Here is a 27,811-nt window from a genome sequence, read left to right on the forward strand (position 1 = left end):
TGATGTCTAAGAATTAGTATGTCTAACTAACCTGGGATGACATTTTCAATGTATAAAGCATCTAAAGCCATTAGTGTCATTATTGGCTAGGCTGTAATTTATTAGTAAAGAAAGATTAATTTACCACACAAATCATTACAAAAAGAAGAATTTATCACTCTTCATGAGACAATGGGATTTTCATGTGACAACTTATTTCTGCATGGCTGGAAAATGCAAATAATCTATCAAATTAGGTAGTAGTACCTGTCTTATGTGCTGGAAATAGTGAATGCTTTGAGAACACAGAAAAAGTAAGATATATTGATGTGCTTTATTGCAGTAAATGCTAGTAAAATTGAAATCACTATTTTAATCTTAGGCCTGAAATAAACTCCACAGAAATAAGCCACTGTAAGAAGAGTCAGCTCTCTGCAGAATTAGAGCTTCAGAGATTATTTTTATCATACTATTTTATCACTGTAATGAGACAAATTATCCCCTGAGTATAAATTGATTGAAAACCATTAATTTCTCAAAATAAAATGAATGGTCAAACTACAAGGGGTTATCTGCTACAGCCAACATTTCATGTATGATCCATGGTACTTCTTCTCTTTTTTTAAAGTAATTCTTAATTTTAATATATTTTATAACCAGTGGCATGTTGGTAACTAACACTAGTGTACATAAACACTTCCACAAAATTTGACATTGAGTTTTATTATTTGAAACCAACAAGGAATTCTTGGCATTTCCTTTTTGCTTTTCACCTAGAAGCTTAAAGAACAAATTATATGGCCCACAACACTTTAACCCCTCATTACCATAAGTAAATCAGCTAAAGTAACCCTTTACAAGACAGAGAGTGTGCTCAGCTGCAACAGAAGACTGTGGGCTCAGACTTGCAATTATTGAAAAAGAAGAAATGCTCAAACTCCTTTTGCAAAGTAATACATCCTTGAGGGCCAAAATGAGCAATGGGATGTGCAAAATTTTGCCACCTTCTTACAGTTTCTTTTTATTTCCAAGTTTTACAGAAATTTGCTGAAGTGGAGTTGAGACTCCTTCCTCAATAACCTAGATAAGAGAACGAGAAGCTGTTCTTTCAATGTACTTCATGTCATAGTTTTAGACAAAAAAAAAATCATTGACATAGAACATGTAAAATTATTGGCATAATCTTTATTTTAAAGAGATCTCTGCAATTCAGTGAAAGACATTTTCTTCGGACAGTGATTTAGAAAAAAAAACTTTTGTAGTAATTATTATTTTATATTCTTATGCAAATATAAAAGTACTAAAAAGCTATGACACCATCCCAGGTCAGAACCCACATTCTTGTCCAATTTCATTTGCAATAATCTCAAATTTATTAGTAAAAAATTAGTAGTTAAAATAAACATTTATGTTCAATATAATTGGAAATCCTAACATCTAAGATTAGTTTAACATATTTTTCGGGGTCTAGGCATGCATTGTCATCCAAACAACAATTCTTTGTGACATTACAATAATATCTTTTGGGTATTGAACACCTTCAATATCTCTCTTGTGTTGCCATGTTGAAAAAACCAGAGACAAGAGGGGAGCTCTCAAGAAATAATTTAGCATATGCTAAATATATGCTAAAGATCAATTAAGCACTTGGTGATTGATACTCTGTAGTCTCCAGTGCCAAATCACAGATATTATTCAAATGCATTAATATTAATCAAAATTAACATTTATTTCTTCCTATGCAGTTCCTATTGCAATAATATGGCATCTGAATAAAGCAGCAGCTTCCTGGTTTAAGCATTTCTACTCTACTTACCTCAGTAATAACCCAGACAGAGCATATTATGACTCAAATGCAAGCAAGTCTTTCTCATCCAAAGATCTTAGTTTTCATGTTTCAGAGGATTTTTTTTTCCCTGAATCTGAGTTCTAAAGAAACAAGGTAGCTTCTTCCCAGCTTTGCCTACAGTAAAAACAAGGTCCAGGCCAAGCTGTAAGAAAACCTAAAGCTTTAGGTTAATACATAGGGACAGCAGAAAACCAGGGAACTGCAGCATGAAGCTAGATACTTTCTCAATAACTTTATACACCTCTCTAAAGAGATAAAATAATCCAAACTGTTGAATATGTCTAACACTCTTCAGAATATTGGTATCAAAGTGTATGTACAATAAAAATTACCTAATTTTCGTAAGATTTCTGTATAAATATATCACCTTGACACTCTCCTCACAGTGATTTCTATATGTAAATAACATGATTTAAATTGCATTTGTCAGAAGTTTGGGTTTACCTTCATTTCTATTAGAAACCTTCTTTTGCAAAGGATAGTCTCAGGTTAGAATACTTGTGCAGAGCACCCGGAATTCACATCAATAAATTTATTAAAATTCTGATGTATTTGCAAATAATTTGTATTTCAAACAGGGATTGATAAACTGCACAGTTCTCATTCCAGTTGTCCTTGCTTAGCATCACCTATCGCTCCCCATACATCAAATACAAACTCATCTGGAAATGCAAAGTCTCCAAGAGATTCATCCAATGCCACTGCGAATTCATCTGGGTTTTTCTTGTCTCTTCCAGCTTCCACAATTGTTGCAGCTAAAGAGCAACAAAACAAAATAATGTAATTATCATGAAAATGACAGCTAACACATAGGGCCAAGATAGATTTGGGATGTTTATTTTCAACACTTGGGAAGGTCAGCTTAGGGAGATTGCAAAGTCTGCCAGGTGGATTTAGGATTCAACAGGAATTATGTACCTAAGGTTTGTGCTTATGCCTCTAGAAAGTGAAAACATTATTTCTGAAAATCTTAGCCAGGTGGTCAAACTGGGCAGAAGCAAGAGAAAGGCTTTGCTGCTGTGCACAATGAACTGGAGCCACCAAACACTAGGAACATCCTGGTATCCAGGAAAATGAAAGCAGAGGAGTGATAAAACTGAGTTAAACTGTGGTATCTTGCATATCAATACTCACCAGCATTTTCTCTTGTTTATCACAAAGGTACAGAATTTATCAAGTGTCAGAGCTCACTTTTGAAATGGCTACACTGGGGCTGCTGCTTAGGACTGACTCTTTAGTTGCTGTGCTCATCCCTCACCTTCTGCCACTGCAGTTTCTCAGACTCCAGGAAAATTTAGAATTCTATCCCAAACAACACTGGATGCTGGTAACCCACAGATATTAGAGCAAATGAGAACTGTGAGGGCTTAAACCTCTCTTGAACATGACACTTGTCCCTCCATGAAGGGTGAAAAGAGTTGAGCTGGGTCCCTCAGAGTGTTCTGTAAGACACATTCAGCACAAACAGCACTGCTCAATAGTTTATTTGCTGACCTGTATCTCTGCTCCACAGCCTCTCTTCACAGGAAAATGACGGTATAGTACAATAGATGAAACATCAAAGTCTGCTTCATTTCTTGAGTACTTTACACACCTGCCTTAAACTGCAAGGTGTCCTCCATCTTTTGTTAAACATCAAATAACCACCACTTTTTTTATGAGCATATCAAATTCGAGTGTCAAAGTGAAGGATCTGATAGCTTCTCTCCTTTTCTTAGAGGAATGTCCATATGTAAAACACATAATATAGAGCCTGAGAAAGGGAAGGAAGTTTTAAGCCACAGTAAAACATTCCCTGGGGCAGTCTGCCATCTACCACATATACTGTATTGAATCAACACTGCAAAATCTCTCTGATAAAAACAAAAATAAACTTTCCCTGCTCTGAAGTTTTACTAAATTTATTTAACTTTATTTTGTTGACCTAAAACTCAGCTCAAATTTATTGACAGTTCTGAACTTCTGGCACACAGTACTTGCTGTTGTGCAAACATGTAACAAGCTGTAAGCAAGCTTGAGCCATATTCCACATTGTAAACATCAGCAACAGTAATTCTGAGGAAACTTGATGTTTTGGTTTCAACTGCGTTCAGATGTGAGGCTCCAAACACAATCATGGTGTGTCAAACTACACAAAGCTGTCCAAGGAAAATTTATGTAAATCTTGACAAATAAACTGTTGTGATGGAGACAGTTCAAGTGTACCCCAGCTTCCCAGGCACCACTAGTGGTTCTCAAGGATCCTCAAGACCCTGCCAGAAGAAACCCTATCCCCGTTGCACTGATTCCCTCTGTGTCCCCCATGAAGTTCCTGGGACTCTGATTCAGACAAATCTGGATGGGAAATGGGTATTAAAGAGGGGACTGTTGTTCCTGATCAGTGGAACACAAGGATTTGTTCTATCAACACCACTTTATATTCCCTGATAATGCGGCACAAGAAGGTAATTATAGGGAAGCAAGCCTGGAGACAATGAGATGAAGGGTATAATTTAAACTTCACAGATTTCTGGATATGAAACAGGATGTGAACTTACTTTTTATAGACACTGGGAGAAGGGTGGAGAGAAAAGAGCTGTGCAAGGTAGTGTAAGAACAAGCAGGTCAAGATATTGCTACACCAGATATTTAGAAAAAGCTGCCATCGAAAGAGTAAAGATCTAGAAAAGTGTTCAAGCAGGGTGGGAGTGGGGAATTTAGCTATTTTTGAGATAAACTGGCCAAGAGATATGTAAGAACTATATGACACAGACAGCAGCAATGAAACAAGACAACAAGGCATTACATCACAGTCCTGCTGCTCTAGCTGAAGTATTGCGCATAATAAACTGTCATTAACAAAAAGTGTAACTTCAAACACAACTTTCTTTAAAGATTGACCTTCCCAAATATAAATAGAATCTAAAAACTGTCTATTACAGATTTACGAAACTTGAAAGCAAAATCCACTAAAAACTTAGTGGATCAACTTTCAACCCAGTCAAGCAAGAATTAGAATATCACTGCCATGCTAAAACAGCCTCAAAAAAAAAAATCCATTTTCATCTGTACTGAGTAAGCCTAATCGGCGCTGCAGGGCACATTTAATGTAGTATATTTCCCGAAGCGCACTCGCATTCCCGATCCACCGGATGCAATGAGCCCGGCTCCTTGGGAAGCCGGCGGGAGCGGGGCGGTGCTGACCTCCAGCGCCAGCCCGGCTGCACTGCTGGGCATTCCCGCATCATCCTCCTGCCCTGCCTGCCCCGCTCATCCCTCCTGCCCTGCCTGCCCCGCATCATCCTCCTGCCCTGCCTGCCCCGCGCATCCCTCCTGCCCTGCCTGCCCCGCGCATCTCCGCTCATCCCTCCTGTCCTGCCTGCTCCGCGCATCTCCGCTCCTCCTGCCTGCCCCGCGCATCTCCGCGCATCCCTCCTGCCCTGCCTGCCCCGCTCATCCCTCCTGTCCTGCCTGCCCCGCATCATCCTCCTGCCCTGCCTGCTCCGCGCATCTCCGCGCATCCCTCCTGCTCCGCGCATCCCTCCTGCGCTGCCTGCTCCGCGCATCTCCGCGCACTTGCGGCACCCCCGGGCTCTGCCAGAGCGCCAAGCCGAGCCCTGTTCACCACTTCGATGCACAAAGCTTCTCTGCCAGCCCCTGAACGCGCTCCTGCTGCCCCGGGCAGCTGCCACAGCCGCGGGACGGCGTTCCTGTGCGGAACACGCCTGCTCACACAGCCACGTTTGCGATGCCGAATTCCCAGGGAATCAAATCCAGGTTCGAACCAAGTTCCCAGCCTACTGACTGCCAAGGCGTTTAGCAGATACTTGCCAGCTTGCAGAAAACTTTGCTGGTTCTCAGAGGGTGACAGCTTCGTGCCAGATTGTCTCCACTACCCGCCCTTTTCCCCACTGCTTCTTGTAAGAGCTGCACAATAAGTGATTACAGGAATTTTATCCCAATAGAATATTTTTCCACAGTCAAAAGAGCCTCATTTGTTTTCAAATTTTCCTTTTTTTCATTTCACTTCAGGCAATGCTAATATCTGATTCATTTTTACATAAAATGTTAAAAGTTCAGCCATCTTAAAAGTGGTGAAAGGAATCAGAAGTCTCGTCAACTTTAACTGAGAAGTTAGTATCAGGCTTCCCAGAATATGAGCACAGTAATATGTTAGCTTTTCAAATCTAGCTCATTTAAAATAACTTCAAAGATCTTTCACAAAATTCTTATTTTTCGCTTTTAATAGACACATGGGGCACAAGCCATGAAAGCTACCTCCTGCCTTCCATTCTTACTATCTACACAGTGGTTTTGCTACCTATATCCTATGCTGTAACTTCTAAAAAAAACGTTTTTCAGAAGTCCTGACAGGAGCCTCAGTATTTATTTTAGCTGTAATGCTATTAGAAGTTTTGCCTTCATCAAAAAGTAACAAATATTATTGTTCTGTCCTGTCATTCTAAAGCAGAAAATGAAGCATGGTAATTGCAGTTTCCAGTATTTAATTTTACTTGGTTTAAGTTTCATGTTGAACATTGTAAGATCTGGTACTCAATAACTATTAGAAGTATCTCTTATTGTTCCTTTTTCATAAAAACTAATTCTCCTTGAATTTTTTTTTGTTTGTTTAACTGGACTTTCTGCCCTTCCTTTTATCAAAAAATTCCCATTTTTCTTTCAGAGTAAATGAACAGCCATAAACAATATACCTCAGGATGTATGCAATAAAATCCTTTGGGAAAGGAAGTGTGGTGACAGAAGGAGAAGAAAACAACAGATTCAGGGAGAATATCACTTCCTTTAAAGCGTTTAGAGATGAAAACATCTATTGAGTACTGGTGAGTTGGATTTGCAAGCCAAGAGAAAAGCTTGGGTAACAAAAAAAGTTTAAACCCATAGAGATATTTTGACCAGATGCTAAGTTTGAAAAATGAAGTAAAAAATGGAGAAGTGGATTTTAATTTTTTTTTTAAAAAAGGACAGAATATGCAAGGATATTTTAGCCTGATCTCAGTGATGGAAGGCTTTGAAACAGACTATCTTGTGTGTGATCACACAGGATGTACAGGACAAACAGGGGATCACGCCCAGCCACATGGGCTTAGGAAAGGCAGGTCCTGCCTAACCAACCTGATCTCCTTTAAGACCAGGTGACCCACCCACAGGATGAGGGAAAGGCTGTGGATGTGTCTGCCTGGACTTCAGTAAAGCCTTTGATACCATTCCCCAAACCTTTCTCCCAGAGAAGCTGGCAGCCCATTATGGATGCTAAAAGCAGGCAGGGAGCATAGAGCCTGTGTGAAACTGAGTCACACAGGCTTCTCACTCTGGCCTGGGAAAGCATAAGAAGGAATCCAAACAGTCCTTGGTAAAGGACAACAATCTGCAGGTGTTGTTTAGTCAAGGGGTGGTGTTCCACTTACAGTTTAATGTTGCTTTAATGACCAATGAGAGTTTTACCTCTCAGACCTTCTCAAACGTGTATAAAAGAAGATTAAGAATAATAAACTCTGATCTCTTGAACAATGCAGCTAAGAGAGTCAGTGTCGTACTCCTTGCCGTTCCTAATATAGTGTGATAGCCCATGACTGCACCAGGGGATGTTCAGGTTGGACAGCAGGAAAAATTTCTTCACTGAAGAGTGGTTAAGCATGGAAATGGGCTGCACAGGGAAGTGGTGGAGTCACCATGGCTGCAAGTATTCAAGAAATGACTGGGTGTGACACTCAGCCTGTGTTTAGTTGGCATGGTGGTGCTTGGTCAAAGGCTGGACTCAGTGACATTGGAGGTCTTTTCCAACCCTAATGATTCTATGATATGTCATGTCTGATAATATTATAGAGAGCAACAGAAAGGAAATAATCATCCAAAAGTAGAAAAATAGAACAAAGAGGAACAAAATATTGGTGGATGAAGACAAAAGATGCTGAAAAAAAATTTGGGCAGGAAGCCTTTTTGTCATCATTTACAATCAGTAGCATTCTGGGGTTAGACCCAGTCCTCCTCCCACCCAGAATTTTTGGAATTAAATACTGTCCATAACAATTCAAGTCTTGCTGATTTAAAAAAAATAAATACAAATATTTTTCACTAGCACTGTTTCCCGTGTCTCTCTTATTAATCAGCTGCTCAAATTCCTTTACCAGAAAGCACTCATAGAATTTAAAATAACCTGAATTATCTCTCAGCTGTGTATTTATATTTTAAAGAATACTGAAGTTAAGCCTTGGCCCAATTTCTAATGTGCCCATAAAATGGCTGAGGCAAACCTTTCCAGAGCCAACTGTCCTTTCTCTGGATTAAGCCCAGTTATGAGTACAAAGGAGTAAGGAAGTAAAAAGGTAAAAATGCATCCAAAAGCAGGTATGTAAAAAAATTTTAAAACTTTGCCAGTAAAAAAGTGCATGCATTTTCTTTAACAATTTCCAAGTATTTTGGTCCAACCTAGGGATTTGTGTGTAGATTTAGTCAGCCATTCTTGAAACTGTCAAGATACTTAGCCATGCAAAAATTAAGGGCTTTATCTCACCTTTAATTCTGTCTGTAATTTAACATTCATTTTTCTTTTCTTTCTTTCTAACTTATGGCTTAAAACTGGGGCACTGTTTCAGAATTCAATCACACCATGGAAGTGACATTTTAATGGAGATGAAAGAGCAATATTAACTGACATCCAAAAATTCTGACAAACAGAAGTGCATGGAAGTGAGCAATGATTGAGATCTTAATCACTTGTCAGCTGCACATTGTGATGACTTGCATTTTTCAGCTAATCTGGCTTGAGTAATGAGTGAAATTTCCAGCTAAGTGGTGATTGGCATTCTCTGAATGAATCTTTTCCTCATATTTCATTTTCATGGGTGACTGATCACATCCAGTATGTGAAAAACTGACATGTGTTAATTGAACAGATTTGTGACAGGTGATTAGCTCTCCTTTCCTAAAGAATCCTAGAGCTGTTTAATTGTTTTAAAATGATAAGGTTGGGGGGTTTGAGCCATCACTGTTGGCTGTTGACTCTGTTGATTTGAACTTCAGGATATGGCTTCAAAGGTGCAAACCAAAGCTACACAAACTCTGTAGTCTTTGATTTCTGACAGCTTCTCTTTCTTTCACTACCTTTCAGGGAAGGAAAAAAAGAGGTGAGGGACAAAACAACCACCTAGCTGGGAAGAAAAGAGACTTTCTATGAAGAAAGACCTCTTCCTTCTTTGAGTATTCTTTTAAGGCTTTTTTTTTTCAGTTTCCGAACTACATACTCAGAGATGAAGGGTATTAGATCTTTTTGGAGGGAGAAAAATTCAAGGAATTCATGGGAAAACTCTACCAGGTGCTTGGCTATTAACTCAACCATGTGTGTTGAAAGCTGAATTTCTCAGTCTACTGTGCAAGAGCCATCCTGTTTACAGTACTGAGAGCTAAAAACACAGGGAACACCAGTTCCCACAGGACTGTTCCCATGGACACCAAAAGCAGACCACCTATAGCTGCTTATTCCTGTAGGGCAAGGAGCCTGGGGACCTTGGAAGTAACCTGCAAGGACAGGAGCTTCCAGAAGCCCAGTCTGAGCCAGGACTGCAACAGCTGCAGGACAAAAACAGCTCCCAGAGGGACAGCTGGCAGGGGACTCCGAGCTTTGAAGCCTGAGCCAGGAAGGGACTGAGGCGCAGAGGTTGCAGAAGTGATTTGGGACATGGAATCCTCCCCAACCTAAACATGGCTCAGCACCACACAAGCCTCCCAGGAGTGTAACACAGCAGCATCACAGAGTTTCTGGGAACAGAAATTTTGAGAACTTCCACTTTCATGGGAATAGGAAAGTTTAGATAGAACCTACAAAACAGAACTCAAGTTTTGGGCAGCTCTGACGTCTCTTCTATGACACGAAGCCCACTTCTACCTTAGGCTGAAGGACAAATATTGTTTCACCTATATTTTTTTCCTGTGAAAAACCTAGTAGAATCTCCCAAACAGATGCTTGCTGGTAGGAGCAGCCAACAAAGGCCTTTTGGCTATTCAGTAACCACCTTGTGTTCTCAATCCTCTGTTCTAACTCCTGCCCCTCCAGCCCTGATGCTTCACCCTCTGGAGCTTCATGTCGGACCTATTTTCTCTTCTGCTTTGACTTTGCCACTTCTCTCTCATGAAAGCTTTCTTTTCAAGATAACTTTCCATTTAGCCTCTTCCTTCATTTTTCTTGGCTGATTCTTCTAAGGTATTACCCTAATAATAAATACCTTCCTTTTTGTCTCAGTACCAGCAGTTCCACGATATCCCAGGAGGACTACACCAGCCACAGCAGGCTACAACAGCTGGACTGCAGCTTCTTCTCACACAAACAGAAATTCCTATTTAGTAGTTGTCAGAATAACAGAGAAAAGCAATAGCCACAAAGACAAATTTGGTGCATCTTTAAGGAACTTATGACGCTGGGTTTAAGTAGTTTATTTCATTATAAATCAATGATTCTTATAACTAGTAAATATTCTGTAAGTTTTCTCATGTTTGGCAGAACACAGGTCTTAGAGATTTGATAAATTTGTGTAATTATTCTGCCAGTTCCCTTGCTAAATAGTTGCTTATTCACTGATGAAGATCTCAGTTTCAAACCTTAGCAATCAACTTTGATGTGTCTATGCCAAGGGGCAGAAAAGCAAATAAACATACTTATCCTTAAGAATCTTTAACCACAGCACACACAAGATCCACTAGAAAATATATGCCAGAAAATACAGTGGTGACAGTTATAGCAAACAACTAAAAAATTCATGCAACAGTGTACAGATAATGTTCAGAAAGAATAGTATAGTAGATAGACTATAGAGTCGATAGATTAATTACATCATAAGTAATGAGTAATAGACTGAGTCATTACATCATAAGGATTGAAGTGAAGGGGAGATTCTTTTATCAGACAAACACATCTGCAGAAATACAGGCAAGTTTTTGAGACTGCAGGCTGGACAAGTTTTGCTTCACTTGCATCCAGAGACTAAAGTACTCAATAAATTTTAGACTACAGAAAACGAGAAATTATTTAATCTTGTAGTAATGTATCTGCTAAAAACTCACCTAATTCAGTATCTCTTATGCCCATGTATGTTTCAAGAAGCTCATCCACTTCTTTTATTGCTTTTTCTTCAGCTTCAGTTGGCTTTGTTGGAACAAAGGGAGAGAAGAGCAAAAGTATGATTATATCCATGCAGATTTCAAAACAACCAGCAATGCGCCAGTGATTATCCTTACTCCCATCTCAGCCACCAAGACTTACAAAATCTACAGGTAAAACACACTATTCCACTCTCTTTCCCTCTTCTCACAAACATGAGCTTTCCTCCTAATATCAAGCCACACACTTCAAACAGTCAAACTGAACAAGGGCCTTTTATCTCCTGACAATACAGATCTCCATCAAATCCTCATCAGCTTTAGAAGAGCCCAGAAGAAATAACATTTATTCACCAAACTCTAATCCTGGTTTTGCACAAATTCATATCAATGTATCTAATTAGCTTCTCCTAACAGCAAGCCTTTCACCAACCCCATACACTGCTGTGTCAGAAATGGAACAAATTCTTCACAACCATCCCATCTCTTTCCCCACCGCCCCCCCCATTCCCTCTTTTCAGCACTCCTTGGTTTAATCTACCTTAAATTCATCCATGTAATCCATAACATCTAAATATAGGTTCTCTGCTTCCAGGTTCTTCAGCCCCATCCTATCCCTGATAGTCAACTTTAGTTGTTCTCTTTAGTCCCACAAGCTTTGTAACATCCACATTTTTCCTTCCTACTTCTCAGCCTTGGGAAAGAATAAATCAGAAACTAGGTGATTAAACTGCAGAAGGGCATATACCACACCATACCATTTCCTCCACAGTAGCAGGGCCTTTGGTTCTCAGGCGAAGTGTTTCTCTCCCTTTGGAGATTTTAGCCTCTGACAGAGTTCTGCCTTTGGATCTTGGTTCCAGCTTTTCTAAAGACAAAAAAAAAAAAAAATTCCAACAAAAATAAAATACCAAAAAAACCTACATACAACAGAATATGAGGTATCTGTTTTGGTTATTATGATATCTTCACATTTTATTCTAATCAAGATCTAGACTATGTAGAAATCTAATTATAAATTAACTATTCTAAGTACAGCTTTGCTGACAATTTCTTGTCTTTAAATTCTAATATCTGCTCAACTGCACTGAGGCTAGGACTTCCATTGACCAATAAATCTAAGCAGGCCCATGGAATTCATTTCATATGTGCACCTCGTGTAGTTTTATTTCCCTATTCTACAGAAAAGTATTTATACCTCTATATTAGATAGCGGCTGAAGTCACCAGCCAGCTGCTGATTTATTCTGATCCTTCTTTTCTCTGTTCAGACAGAACACAGAGCAGGTTTAGCATTGCAACATTTCTACCTTTCACTGATGCAATGGTGCAAACACTCCTGCTAAGCAGGTGTGATCAGCCACACTGAGCTGAGCTAATTTGCTTATCAGCACTCTCGGAGGTGAAGTGGCCATAAGCAGAGCTGCAGGAGGTTTTCCACTGGTTTCACCAAAATCATTTCACAGCTGATAAATCTCTAGAAGTGTATCTGGTTTTCACAAAGTTTCCTTTACCTGAATTTAGCCTTTCCTGTTGAATCCTGGGTAAGGGCAACCCAGTTAGTAAACGGAGCATGGAATCATTTAAGATTTCTTGTTCCAGGATGCAATTTTATATTCAAAAGTGGCAAGGCTTTAATTTACCTGACATGGGAGTTACATAGTGAATCTGGAAAGTGCTAGAAGAGAGGAGACAATTTTGCAAAACTGCTTTTAACTGTCCTGTTTTCTCCAGTAAATTATTCCTCCTCCTAACAACAGGCTTTTCTAATAAGCTCTTCTTGAATACAATAATTTAACATAATATATTAACTTTGCTCAGATAGATTTCAACTCATCATTCTTGCATAAGTAGTCATAAACCTAGATTATTATGCTGAACAGGTCTTGAAAAGTAAATTTTATTCACTTCTATGATACAAATAGGTATGTCATAGTCTCATGTATTATATATATCTTATATATCACTTACATATATCCTATACTTAGGAGCAACACTTTTTCTTAATCCTTTTATTGCTTCAAGAACAGTTTAAAACACCCTTAAGATTGTCATCATTCCTGCTAGACTTGTTTCAAAAAGTCATTCCTGAAAAAAAACCTGTATTTTTCAAATTCTGTCACCATTATCACCCTAAAACTCATGATTTGACACAACCTTTATTAGCAGTACTTCAGACCAAAACACTCTGGCTATCACAGAAACTATTTCTCATGTTCACATAATTAAAAAGCAGCATTTGTGTTATGCTGCCTTTACTTTGTTTCTATTAGTTTTTCACAATTCACAGAGCTTGTGACTGGTACAAATCTTTAATTCTATGCTACCAGCCTTGTCTAGAGTAGCTGAGACAGCCTGTGTGTACATGGTAGAAGCATGTCCAACCAGTATATTTTACTTATTTCACATTCTGCTGAGAGGAAGAAAAATAAAAATAATTTCACACAGAGGCTTGTCTCTTATTTCTGTACCCTCATCAAATTCTGTTGAAATTAACAGGAATTCAGCACCTACTTGTCCAGCAGGATCTGAATCTTGTCTGTCATCTCCTCTGGGGCTATTCTTAGAGTAATTCATTATCTTTGTGCCTGAAGCCTAAACTGTACCTAAGGCTAAAGGACATTTTAACCTACTGAGCACTGGAACTTGCAAGTTAATTTCTGTAGGGTAAAAAAAAAACACGTATCTTCCAAAAATCTCTCCACAACGTTCTGGTTGCCTCTTAAATCAGTGTTAGAAAAAAGATATTGCCGTGAAATTAATGCATTTCCTCCTCTACATCGTAGGCAAAAAAGTGCCTTAGTCACCTGACTAAAGTAAATACTGTTAAATTATGGCTGAAGTCATCAATCAAATGCTGATTAACCCTGCTCTTTACAGACTGTGTAACACTTCAGCACTGAACACAAATTATAGGCCCATATTAAAAAAGGGTATTGCTGCATTACTAATTGTGATAGACAACATATGCAATTCTTTAGCATAATGTATAACATACACATTTACTTAACAGTAGTACCAACATATATACAAATGCACTAGAGATCAACTCATAACTCATTCTTCACAGAAGCACCAAAAGCAAAAAGAAATCTCTGCATTTCTCTCATTTTCAATTTCTGCTGCTATTCTGACACCAAGTGTCAAGACTGGTGTATGACAGTAGCTGTAAACTACTAACACATAAAAAAATTTTTGAAAAATAAACATTTAAAATTTTTGCTGCTGTAGTGAAGACAGTGTTATTGCATGGCATGCAGAAGGCTTCACACAAATTTATGATTTAGCACTATTTTGAAGTTTTTATTACAGGGAAATGCTACGTGGTTTGGGGAGGGGATCCAAAAAATTGAGATAGTAAAAATTGTAACTCAGTCTCTATTTTGACTGCCAGAGCAAAACTTCCCTTGTTTGTTATCTACATAGATAGAATCAAATATATACAAGAATTAACAGTAGGAATGCATTCATCCTATCTAAGCAGACTTGCTCATAGCATGCAGGTGGCAAGTAGAAACACAGCTTTGCAATTCTGCTTTCTTCCAATTCTGATTACACCTGCTGCATGATTGGAGATCCACAGAAAGGCTGGGGAGAGGGAGGGGGTGAACAGGCAGGCAGGAGGCAGCAAAGGAAGTGCTCTGGGGAATCCCAGAGAGTGTTTGCTGCAGACTCCTTCTGCATTAGAGAGCACAGGCCCCAGTAAAGGGTACAGAAATAGAAAAGTCTGACACACAACAACAGAGATTTTGAATCAATGGAGGACAAAAGAAGTTTTGAGGATCAGGACATTAGTGAAGTGATCAATGCTTTAAAACTATACCCATGAAACAATTGCTGTACTTATTTTGCAAAATCATGTACTGGCAAAAGAGACTGAGACTAAGACTCAGGCTGAGGTAACCCACACCAGGATGACAACTGCTGGAGAAAGACGGAAGAAAATCCATTCATAAATCTTCCACTTCAAAGAAAAAAAACTAAATGTGCTTTCTCGTAGTCATTACGTTACCTTAGGTGGGCAACTGTTGCATTCTGAGAACAAACAATGTAATGGCAATGTTGGGATTTTACTATCAAGGTATTTTACTGAATAAGGTGGACAGTCAGGTCACTCACCAAATGCTTTCAAAGGCTCTACCAACTCCAGCTTAAACTTCTGACCTTTCTTCAGATCTTTTAGCATTTTGGCAACTTCATAATGCCGAAACTCTGACACATTTTTTCCATTTATGGTCTCTATGTGATCACCCACGCAGACGGTTTTGGTTTGGTCCATAAGGCTGCCTTCTTTGATTCGCTGTTGTTTAAAAAAAACACACCACCAGAATTAGAAACATTTCTTTAAAAGGGTTTTTTTTTCATTTTTAAGATAGTTTTTAAGAGGTGACATCACAGTTTCAAGAATGTCAGTTAACAATATCAGTAATACTGAGCTTATTATTCCAGCAGTGTGTTTTGTCTATAAGATTATCACAAAATCTATTTTGAAAAGCGTTATTTTTCAAACAAAATATTTTAATATGCATTAAATATAAAATCAGTCAGAGAAAAAAAACAGAATGCAACCATACTTCAGAAATTAGGGTTCTGAATAACCTAGTATTTTTTGTGCTTTAAAACCGATCACAGATATCCCAGTAATTTCAATGTTTATTCAAGTTTTGGATTTTTTTTTTTTATTTAATGGCTGGATAAGTAAGGTCTGATAGGAACAGAATTTTTCTCAAGTATGGTCCAGGGACTTAAAAATATCTTATATAGTAAAAAAATTACATACTGTAAAGGGCTGATCTTAATAAGACCCAACCCCCGTGGTGAAACTACTATTTTCTTCATCAAGCCATACAGCTTTGATATTAAAGGATTTCCTCTGAAATAATAAAGAAGAAGAAAATCTTCTAACTGCCATCTCATGGAAAATACAAATAGTTTCAAGGCCATAACAGAAGTTACAGCTTTTATGAAGTGTAATTTTAAAAGTATGGGGAAAAACCTTTAAAATATCTTTATGATTTATCACACTTCAAATTTCAGTGATTCTGTTTATTGTTTTACATACTGTCATATTTGTTCATCATGTGCATACACCATGTAAGCCATTATTATATGACTACTGAATAGAGAAGCTATGACACAGTAAAATATCTTATATTTTGCAGATACAAATTTCATCCTAACCTGTTCCTGAATAACAATCTTTGCAAGGAAGGCTGACATGGTTCAGGCTAACTTTGCATGACATAACAGTGAGACAAGGCAGATAAACACGTTGCCACCTCCCCCTGTAACAGCCAGCCTGGCTGCACAATCCTCCCAGCAGCTGCTCCCAGCCCCTGCGCATGTCTGAGCCCACACATGTGCCTCCATCTGAGAGTCAGTGGGAAGTGTGAGAGTGCTGTCCTATAGTGCACTGCAATGGTTTTAAGCTTCAGGCTGAATTTAACCCTTTCTAGCACCAAACAGAATCCTCATGGTGAATACGGACATGGGTATCATACACAGCAGAAACTAAATGTGCCAAACACGTTTCTGTTACCAGGACTCAAAACCTGTCCCACTTGGCTTCAATTAATGTTTAGTTTACATGTTGAATATTCATTTAGCTTTTCTCCTGCACTTGGATCCCAGCATTAAAACTATTTAAATAATATTCACTGGCTGCTATTTGTGCCACTTTTTATCATCACTCCAGCTGACTGAGACAGTCGAGCTACATTGTCACAGTAATTAAGATGCAATTGCCTGTATTTCAAGTGTTCTACAGTCCATTGAGAAGCTATGAGGATCTGTATTTCCTATGAAATGCCTACTCCATTTGATAATGTCTCCTTGTACACCACTCAGTCATACTTCAAGTTCTACAGCTGTTCTTTGAATGCTAATTTGTCTCCATAATACTTTTTCTCACCTGCCCATGTACCCCAAAAATAAATCTGTGAAAGCAGAACTACACCAGGTTTTATTCTTGCTAAGGCAAAACAAGATTAAATTTCACAGGAAAAAACCCTGAAGTACAGTGTCAGGTTTAAAACTGGTTAGGCTACCACATCAAATCTAGAAACCTCCCTGTTATTCAAAAAGCAGTAAAATAACTATAACCCATATCAACTTCCAACAACCCACCAATCAGTAAATTTAGCATTAATTTTTAATTAAGAATGGGATATAGTTACAAATTTTCAAGGAAAATATATGTATATAAGCAAAAACAATTTTATAAAACTCTAGAGACAGTCTCTGCTTAGTCATTTACCTAGACAAAAAAGTAAAAAAAAGATGCAGGTTTTATTTCTGTATATGTATTTTCTATGCTGGTTTAAAAGACCCATTAGCTAAATCTGCAACAACAAACTAAGTTCCTAGAGACTCCTTAAAATTGATGCATTCCCATGAAGATTGCACCATTTTCATTACAGTGTTTACTATTAGACCAATACAAGGAAAAATATATTTTTGCTCAGAGGATTTTTATACAATTTACTGGAAATTCAGCTTGTCTGGCTAATGTTGTGAGGGTTTTCCAGTGTGCTCCAATTGTGCAGTAGTCTATGTGGAGGGCTGTTCTCTCTGCCTGTTACCAAGCAAGCACAAATGGAGTGTCACTGCACAGTGCTGCACTCGTGAACTCTGCTCACTGAAGCACTGCTTTCAATGCCTTCTTTTAAAATGCCACATGAGCAGCAGCATGACTGAATGCTATGGGCTATATAGATGCCATCATTAGAAATTCACAGTTCTTTGTCTATAAACATAAAAGGCTGTGATTTTGCCAAAATGCTGAGTGAAACCTTCACTGCATCTTGACTTTTATAAACATGACTTCAGTCACATCTTTCCATATCAAAGACAAGCAAACCGATTTCGAAACCGTGTCTTGTTTTGTAGCCATGGTAGCTAAGGAATGAACAGAAAATACAACCTCTCCATACAAGAAGCTCTGTTTACAATGAGAACAGTGATTGGGGCAGCAGTAACCAAAGATAATTGCTAATGCCTCACTAATAATGGGTAATTGGAGTATATTAGGGCAAAGAATCTCAAAAAGGCAGAAAATGTGATAAAGGTTCCTAATACCTAGTCTAACAAGAAGGGCAGCATCATTTCCTCAGTCTCTATTTGTCTCAAAATATACTGCCTCTAGGTCACATAGAAGAGGAGAAAGAAAGCAATTATGATTAATATATTGTGTATGTTACTGCCCATACTTGCTGCCCAAGTTAATTGTGGTAAATTGTGTTAATCCATATCCTTGTAATTCACCCTATCTAAGGCAACAGTACTGGAAAGCTGAAAAACCACTATACTTACCCCTGCCCTTGTACAGCACAAAGGCTTCTGCCCTGGGAACAGCCAGAGACTGAAAGAATATGATCTCATTATCACATGAGAGACAGAAGTTCTATAAGCATCTAATAAATGACATCAGAAAATCAGTTTAAAACAGGAGGGGGCAGATGCAAGCAGTATCTAACACCTACCACCTCAGGGTAGCTCGGGAGATACAATGGTCTCATTGTAAAGCTGATACACATTACAGAAGCAATGAACAAATGAACTGATTTTGAATGACATGCAGTACAGATTAGATTAACTAATTTTGAATTATGTACCTAAAGAAAAGCAACTTTATTCTTTACTTAATGTATATATGATAATAAAAGATTTTATAATTCTGAAGGATCATTAAACCAATAATTAACCTATTATAGTAACAGGAGCTTCTATAGAACAAAGTATTTCACTGGTAATTAAGTTTACCTTTATAAAAGCACAGCCAGTTCCATTGTCTGTAATGGTAAGCCCCAGCATATCATCAGTTTTAAGAACTTCCACTTCCTTTCGTTGTCCTTTCACATGGGCAAATATGAAATCTTCAAGGCCAATTTGTGCACCTAAGAGCTTGTCCATATCAACTTTATGAGTGTTCAAAGTGCAAAACATGATCTGTGCAGAAGGAAAGCAAACACATTAACAGTGCATTAGGTTTGGTGAGCTTGATATGAAGCTAAAATGAGAGCACAGTTCAGGCCCCTGTGACAGGTCCATAGCTAAAATGGTCCCACTTCCTTTCCATCTGTCTCACATCCACACACAGCAGCTCAAAGTGCAGGTAAGAGCTGGCAGGGAACATAGGAAAGAGACCTACCTGTGTGAGCAACCTCTCAAGGGCTGTCTCAGCACACCAGCCCTGAGAGAGGCATCTTGAGCTGGTACAGCTTGCACCAGAGGTCAGAGTAAACAAACTCAAGAGCCATCACCATCTTTAGCTTCATCATTCAGTCACTTCAAACTCTGCAGGATTCAAAGATCACTAGGGACTACTTTAAAACTTGATTGGTTGGAAGCAGTTTAATGGGGAAAAAAAAAAAAAAGTAGAGAACAAAAAAAAGCAAAAGAGAGAACTTATAAAACTTAAGAGAGAACTTATAAAAACAAAAGTCATGAGAGGGCATGACATGCTTTGTATTGCTCCATGTATTCCCTCAGTAGCTCAGAGCACATTGTCTCCAATGGGCTTGCTTAGTTCCTATCCTTCCCCAGCATGTGTTTGGACCATTGCTGTTCCAGTAAAAGCAAGGCTTACTAAAAAGGTCAATTTTCTTCTTTATAAATCAGATTTTCTGAGGGATTTCCCTTCAGCACCAGATATCAGGCAGTCCTTTTTCTCCCTACACTTATGTCAGTTCTTCAGCAGGGAGGTTTCTTGTCCTGGGCAGAGGCAGGGTGAGATAACCCATCTGTACCGCCTGGGCACAGAGATGCTTTTTCCCTCCATGGAGCTGCATGAAGGAATTTGGCCAAGCCCAGCATGCCTTTCCAAGCTGCAGCAGGGGAGGAGTAAGGGCCAAGGGAACCACACAGCCTCCTCCTGGGCAGCACCAGAGAGCACAGGGCAGCAGGCAAACCAGAGAAACTGCACTCCAAGAGAAACTTGGAGAATCCCTAAAATCTACCTCACTGAGGCAAAGACACTCACAAGCCTTTTCCCTCCTTCTGGCATCACTAGATGAAAGCAGAAAAATTGAAATGAAAGTCACCAACCTGTTTAAATTGATTCCAGGTCAAACAAAGAGTGGATACTTTTACTAATGTATTTCACAGAGAGCTTTCAAGTTTCTGGAGCTTTCTAGAACTTAGAATCTGTAAATACGGGGATTTTAATCTTAGAAGACTAAAAGCTAATAGAGAGATTGTGTTTCCTGATGAAGGTCTTGTTTAGTTGTTGTTTTTAAAAAACAACACAAACAAAAAACCCCCACCAAACAGCCTTGCTTCAATGGCTACTTGTTTATTTCATCTAATCCATCAAACATCCACTGCAATCTAACACCTTATTTAACAATGAAAGTTGTAACAGCACACCCTTAACAGACATTAGTTTTATTTGCTCAGGTAATGCAAAGGTTTTCAGTTAATCAGTACTCTAGATATAACAACACCTAGATAAACTGATTTTAAGTAGAAAATTTAATTTTATTTTATCATTATTAATAATAATAACTTCTAATGACTAGCTCTTTTTCTAAACCAAAAAAATTAAAACAGATTATATCAAGATCACATACACATTTTCAGCTCTCTCAAGCTACAAAACTTCACCAGTTTAAAACCAACTCACTTCTCTGTTCATTGTTCCTGCAATGAATAATAAGCACTATCTTTACATTTTAGACATTAGCATCCTTCATCTGACCTTGTCAAACAGACAATCTAGTAAATACTGTCACACCTTTGAATAGAAAAAATTGGCAACAGAGCAGAAATGTGATATTTAGAAACTTGATCCAGAGTTTCTCTTTATAGATCTTCATCTGGATGGCATTCCTACTACAGCCTATAAGTCTGTAGAATTTTTTGTGAGTCAGTTCTGTGCTAACCACAAGGCTGAGAGAGCATCAGCCAGTCAAAAATAAAACTTAAATCATTCTTCTCTTCAGTTAACAACAGCTTTTTCTCAGAACAGATATATGCAAAGAGTAATGTACTAAAGATGTATCTACCCAGAAAGATATACCACTACACCATCTACTAGTTATAGCATAGCTTTATTTGTACACAACTGAGACCTATCAATTCAAAAATGGTATTTTGTCATAGATTTTATGTAAGTTTAATATTGCTACCTAATGACAGATTATATACTGACAGATAAATGCTTAGATGATGGCTTCCACTCAATTAAACTTTTGAGTATTTTTAATATTATTTTATTATTCAAAAATGAAGCAAGAAAAAAATTTAATGTGGAATTCTCACTGTTAAGTCTTTTCTGTCCTTACTCTAAACCTTCATAGGCATTTGATCTTTAATTCAGCATACCAGTGCTGTGATTTATAATATCACAAGCAATGCAATACAATACAATAGCAAGATATTGTGAACCAGAACTCCTACATCAGTCACAAAGTCTCTGGAATACCTCCTTCACCAAGAGCAGCACCCAGAACAAGGACACTGTTCACTGACACCATGTCACTGGACACTAGGGGCTTATGCACAACTTTATAAAATAGATTTGTCTAATAAGATTACTAACAGATTATTCTCTGCACCCCATATTTTCTATTGGAAGAGACCACATTAGCCAACAAAACCAGGGCTTTACCATGTGTTATATAAATAAATGTTATTAGCTAAGAAAAAGAGGATTACATGATGTGTTATATAAAGTATATATGCAGTACCATATTGCATGTTCTATACATTAATTATTCTCTCATCTCCCATATTGAGCTGACACCTTGAGAAGAACTCAATAATAAGTTGATTGATAGATTACACACTCAGAAGCTATTGAAAATGTATTTAAAAAATCTCAAAAAACTTTACATAGATCATAATCACTTTCTGTTTAAGAGGTAGGGAACTGGGAATTTTAATTCTGAGCAAGATGTAACACCCACTGACATATTTCCCTTTTTATGTGTAGATCTCATCATATCAAGAAATCACCAACGCATTTTCTAGTTACCTTACTCACTTTATCTTCCCTGAGGAAAATGTGGGAGCCTTGGTCAACTTCAGCAACAGGAAGAGTAACCAGCTCCTCCATGTTCTAGTGTGCTTTTGGTACTGTCAGGTATTCAACCTGTCAATACATTCACTTAGAAAATTCAGTGTTTTGCTGTTTGTTTTGGGATTTGGTTGGGTTTTTTTTTTGTTGTTGTTGTTTTGGGTTTGTTTTTTTGTACAAGTATTAGAGCGTAAGTTCTTCCATCCAATTATTTCCATACTAACATTTCAAATACTTTCAATTAAAGTATTTGAAAAAGACACAGCAAGTATCACATGCAATACGGGTGTGACATTTAAACACTGCTTAGGGAAACAGCAAGCAAACAATTCTTGCCATAGGGTTGGGAGGAGGTGTTTTGTAGGGAGTGTTAAATTTGCTCACTTAAAGTATTCAATCTGTAGGCGTGATTGTGAGCAATTTTTTTCAACAGATAAGCGTAACAATAAAACTTCCAACATGTTAGTGATGAGGATTTCACAAGCTGACTCTTCTCTAAAACACACTTCAGATTTTTTTATTGTTAAAAGGACAGTTTTGTTCAGAAACACAAGTTTCAGCAGTAGCTTATTCGTCAGTAGTTTTTCATAAAAGAAGAGGTTTATATCAAATACTTCTAAGAATGTTTAATGTGGCACAGCCTCACCATAAAGCTGACTGTTTAGCCTGAGGAGGCAAGGCCTGTGGAACAACAGCCCACACACAAGCTCAGCAGCTGAACTCTTGTTACTGGAAAGAGGCATTTCTGCCCTTACTGCTTCCAGAAAGGTCTCTCTTTTTCCTGAATCACCCTCGTGGTGCAAAATTCCTTCCACTGTGAAAGAAACCCCAACCTCCAAGTGCTCTGGACCAACACAGTCATTGAGCATTACACTTAGTTCACCAGCCCCACCACATTTCACCTTTCAAAGCAAACAGAATAATCAAAAGTGCAAATTGCAAGTAGACAAATAAAAAGTCCATACAGCTTCTATGGGTTACCATTCCCTTCTCCTCTGATCAAGAAATAGCCCTGCTACAGCTGGACTTTAATATCCACGTTCTCAGTGCCTGATTAGCTACTCTGAATACTTTAAAGCCCTACCATGTGCTCTCACAGGAGCACACCACCACCAAACACTTTAACAGACCCACATTGTCCTTCAGTCAGTGCTCATTTATTTATCATACAGGCTGCACTCAGCACTTTCACCCTCACGGGGAACACAGCATTCCCTGCTACATTCCCAATAGTAACAGTGGAGCAGTAATTCTAAAAGGCCAAAGCTACACATACTTTTTCCAATTACTTTTCCTACTTCAACCTCCATAGAAAGACTAGGGGGAGATATTTCTATTATTTATGCAAATAGAAACATGCACATAACTGTGCGTGGGTTGTGTTGTTAGTTAAGGATTGCATGTATCTATCTACATTTTTTTTTAGCTCTATGCTTTCTTGTTGAAAGCCTGTTTAAGTAATCAAGGTAAAAGTCAAGAACAATGTGATCTACCTCAAACAACACTCATAATAGATGCTGGAAATTATACAACTTTTACATTCTTTTACTTAACTTTAGCCAGGGATTTGCTCTCCTTTGCCTAAGGGGAAGGGAATTGAAGTTTCTCTTTACAAGACTCTTCGGGGGTTTAAAATTTAAAATGTTAACATCCACAGATTGGGGGTAACCAGAAGATACACAGGAGATAAGCGAACATTAAGGACCATTACCCCTGAACATCACCCCCTGGTGTGGCCAGAGACACCAGGTCTGGGAAAAGACTAATAAGAGAACTGAAGAATGAGGACCAAATTAGCATAGAAGGCAAAGGGATCAATAACCAATAGGAGATCGAATACTAAGAATTGTGTAATTTAAGACCATTGAACAAGAATTTCTTTGGGTTTTGTCTGTATAAAAGTGTGAAAAGTTCTGTTAAGGAAATATGCATGATGGAATGATTTTCACTGCACAACCCAGGCTTGTGTGGATGAATTTCTATTGCACATCCTGGCCAGAATCAAGTAATGCATTAATTCTCTAACATAAAAAATGTTGGAGATTTTGTTTTTCCCACAGTTTTGGTGACAATGGCACAGGCAATCTATTGCTAGAAGCCATATTCACACACCCCTGTAGAAAGAACAGTCACACTGGACAGAGAAAAGAAATGCTGGACAAGGGAAAAGTCAGAGGTAGGCAGAAAGGGAGGCTTCTGCCCATCCCTCAGCTCAAAAGGGGTAAAAGATATATTCACCTAGGAAGATGGGTGAAGAATAAAATACCTGCAAGAAAGGATAAGTACAGAAAAAGCCTCAAAAGCTGCTGTTATGTCTCAGTCTTTCATAGATACCTAGCAAACATCGCCTTTGAAGCTATACCCATTTTGTCCTGTCCCCATCCTACCCTACTCATGAGCCAGATCTGCACAGAACCTTTCTGTCAGTGTCTGTCCAACAAATACTGTGTTTTATATAAACTTCTTTCTGTCACTGTTGGCAGTCAATCACAGAACCTGGAAAGGATTCTCCAGCAGAAGCTAAACTCAGCTGGTCCTGAGAGATGTGATCCAAGGAGGAAAAGAAGTGCTGTAACCATGTAGAGTCAAAAGGAGAAATGGCAGATTACAACTCATTCAGAATCATATTAAAACTCTTAGGCAGGAATTTATCCAAGAACCCACATTCTTGCCTACCCTACAGAAAACTCACATATCATATTAAATGTATTTATTTCTGCAAAAGGTATCTGAATGCTCTCTACACAAAGTCTCCACTCCCCCCCACTATTTTCCAGCTCAGCCACTACAGGGTAGAGATCTCTGTGATAGGACCTGTTTCCAAAGGCAGTATCACGCTGCCCACAGGCTTCGGCAGAGCTGGGTCACTGAAACTTTCCTAGACAGGTAACACCTACAAACGGCATTTGAGTACCTCAAAGTCTTTCAGCTTGCTGAGATGTATCTTCTGGCATTATTCTTTACACTAGATTATCTGTCCAAAAGCAACTTAAATGAATAGATAATACCATTTAAAATAAATTCACATTTCTTGACTGTTCACTGATATATCTTGTCTCTCTACCAAAATTCTGTTACATGACTCTCTGGTCCAAATTTTTCACTCTGTTTTGCCACCTTTACAACAGGTGTTTTTGTTCACAATTTTTATTTCATACAACTTCCTTAAAGTAAAAGAGTAAAAGAATAAAAAAAAAGAGTGAAAGATTTTAAGTTCAGTGCCTCCAGCAATAATTCTCCATCCATTTTTATCAATAAGACACGCACAAAAAAAATTAAGGAACGGAACATTAAGGAGAAAAATAAAATAAGAAACTTCCCTATTCTGGCACAAGGCTGGCAATATATGCTCATGATACGTGGTGCTTCCTCTAAAACCTCTGAGGGTGTCAGATTATACATCCAGCAGGAGAAACAAGAGCACACCATTCATACAAAATTAAATTTCTCCATGAAAGCTGTTCTTTCTCAAGTCAGTGGAGCCAAAAGTTCAACAGTGAAAGGAAGAAAACTAAAATAGAAGACAATCTGGTAATTATGAGAACTTGAGAATAAAAGGTGCAACTGAGATGGAACAGAACAAAAGGGGAACAGCAGCTCAGGATGAAAAGAAAACAAAGGCACAGGAGGTCAGAAAGCGGCTGGGAAGGTCTGGGACATGGATGTATTGCCTCTTAATTACTTAATGCAATAGTGACAGGTTAAACTGTATTCACTGCTGCCACTTCCCTTTACAGTTTACTGTTTGAAATGCTATGTCAGGCCACAGTAAACTCTCAGAACAAAGCCTGTCGTAGTAGTAGTCTTTACAACTTTAAAAAAAGTCATCTACAAAGAAGAAAACAAGTAAAGCTGGTAAAGCTGTACAGCCACACGTAGGCATAATGAAATGTTAGCCCTCTGTTTCAACTTGCCACTCAGAGGTTAAGGTTCACAGAACCACATAGGAAGAACTTGATATGGCCACTACCTTTTAACTAAGAGAAAACAATGCATTTACAAACACAAATGAATCATTATCCAAACAAATGTTTAGAACGTGGCTCAGAAAAAAAAAAGATCAAAAAGGCATCAGAACTTAAAAAAGAATCCTGTTACAGACTTAAATAACTCCATTTGAACTGTGAGCCTTTTAAAAATAATTACCTGATAAAGCAGAAAACTTTCCAAATATCACTTTTCGGCTGAAATGTTAAAATGTAGTCCTATTCAGGGCATTTATACCACATCCCCTCCCCTTCCTTGCCTTCATTCTGGGCATTTAGCCTCATAAATCAAGTTGTCCCTTTTTTAACTGGAATGAAGCAGTTCCTAAGAGCTGTGTCAAACAGCAACAGGTCAAGCGAGACACTGGAGTTTAGGTCAAGAGGACCATCGTTTTTACCATGCAAGAGTTAAATGCAATCACACTTCTGTTTTTTCCCGTACGGTAACGCTCATTTGGAATAGCAAAGGGAGTTTTTTTCTCCCAAGAAGTGTAAAGCAGGCACGTCCGCACAAGCCCGTGTCGGAGGATGCCGTGGGGCAGGGCTGTGGGAAGAGCCCCGGAGGCCCGGCGGGACGCGGCCGCGGCGGTGCCGGCCCTACCTGGGCAGGGTGGATGCCGAAGACCTCGCCGATGCGGGCGTACAGCTCGCGGGCGCTGCCGAAGCCCTCCACGCGGCCCGTGGGGCTGCCGTGCGCCAGCTGCGTGTGGAACTGCAGCCGCGACGCGCCGGCCGACGGCGCCGGGGCCGCCGCGGGGGCCGGCGCCGCCGCCTCGCTCTCCACCAGCTTGAAGGTCTCCTTGGACTTGTCCTTCTTCTTGCTCCTCAGCCCCAGCGGCATCTTCCGCGCCGGGCCCGGGCTCCTGCGGCCGCCGCCGCCCGCGCTGGACTCTGCCCCCGGCACGGCACCGCCCCGGCCCCGCGGCCATCGCGGCCGCCAGGTGCGGCCCGGCCCCGCCCCGCTCCGCCACGGGAGTCCCGGCCCTGCTGTCCCGGCCCGGCCCCGCCCCACTCCGCCACGGGTGTCCCGGCCCTGCTGTCCCGGCCCGGCCCCGCCCCACTCCGCCACGGGTGTCCCGGCCCTGGTGGCCTGGCCCGGCCTGCCCCGGCCCGGCCTGGCCCGGCCCGGCCCCGCCCCACTCCGCCACGGGTGGCCCGGCCCGGCCCGGCCGCCGAGCGCACGGAGCTCCCCGGTCCTGCCCCTGCCCCTCCCGGGCAGCTCGGGGCCCTCAGCGCTGCCCTGCCTGCGCAAAGACCGCTCCTGCCTCCGCCACAGCGGGGTCCTTTACCGACTCTCCACTCGTTACTTCAGGAATTTCTGCTAATAGCGAAGTACCAAATAATGACTAGTATAGATTTCTATCCAGGATATAAAAGAAAACCTAAAGTATACAAGGACTTCAGGCAACTCCTCATTTATCACAGACTATCTGTAAATCTCTAAAGGTTAATAAAGCAACAGTAACACAACCAAAGTTTAAGAGACTTCCTGTTGTACTGGACAACAGCTCCGAAATACTGAGATTTAACACAGAAATAAACTTTCCAAGTGTTTGTAACATTTAATAAATTCAAAATGTTTCATCTACTGTGAAATAGAGCTACATATTGTAGTTAGAGGCTCATCAGGATACATCTGTGCTCCAAAGTAAACACCTCAGTGGAACTGCTCCATTTTCAGTAGCCCATTGAATCCACCCAAGATGTGAAGAGTGCAAAATTCATGAGACAACATTCAGCACTTCTAAATGAAACTGCTCAAAAGGCACAGAGAGAAAAGCAGCACTGCCTTACCAGATCTTCTGACTTTCAGAATAACAAAGACAAACCATTGCAGAGAAAAAGGATTCTGGCACATGGAGTCAGGCCAAGCAGGCAGAGACAATGAATT

At 39.5% G+C, this 27,811-nt stretch overlaps 1 protein-coding gene across 1 annotated transcript; it reads right to left on the minus strand.

Annotated features, from left to right (window-relative positions):
* Nucleotides 1–1,144: 1,144 nt before the first annotated feature.
* GIPC2 (GIPC PDZ domain containing family member 2) lies at nt 1,145–26,817 on the minus strand. Its single transcript, XM_023932640.2, has 6 exons — nt 26,522–26,817; nt 18,679–18,864; nt 15,037–15,217; nt 11,677–11,786; nt 10,883–10,964; nt 1,145–2,583 (listed from the first exon to the last, which is right to left on the minus strand). Exons 1-6 carry the CDS (start codon nt 26,759–26,761, stop codon nt 2,429–2,431), a joined length of 954 nt encoding a protein of 317 aa, XP_023788408.2. The 5' UTR covers nt 26,762–26,817; the 3' UTR covers nt 1,145–2,428.
* Nucleotides 26,818–27,811: the final 994 nt, after the last annotated feature.

Source organism: Cyanistes caeruleus, chromosome 9 (genome assembly GCF_971803275.1).
Source record: "Cyanistes caeruleus chromosome 9, bCyaCae1.hap1.1, whole genome shotgun sequence".
Lineage (NCBI taxonomy): Eukaryota > Metazoa > Chordata > Aves > Passeriformes > Paridae > Cyanistes > Cyanistes caeruleus.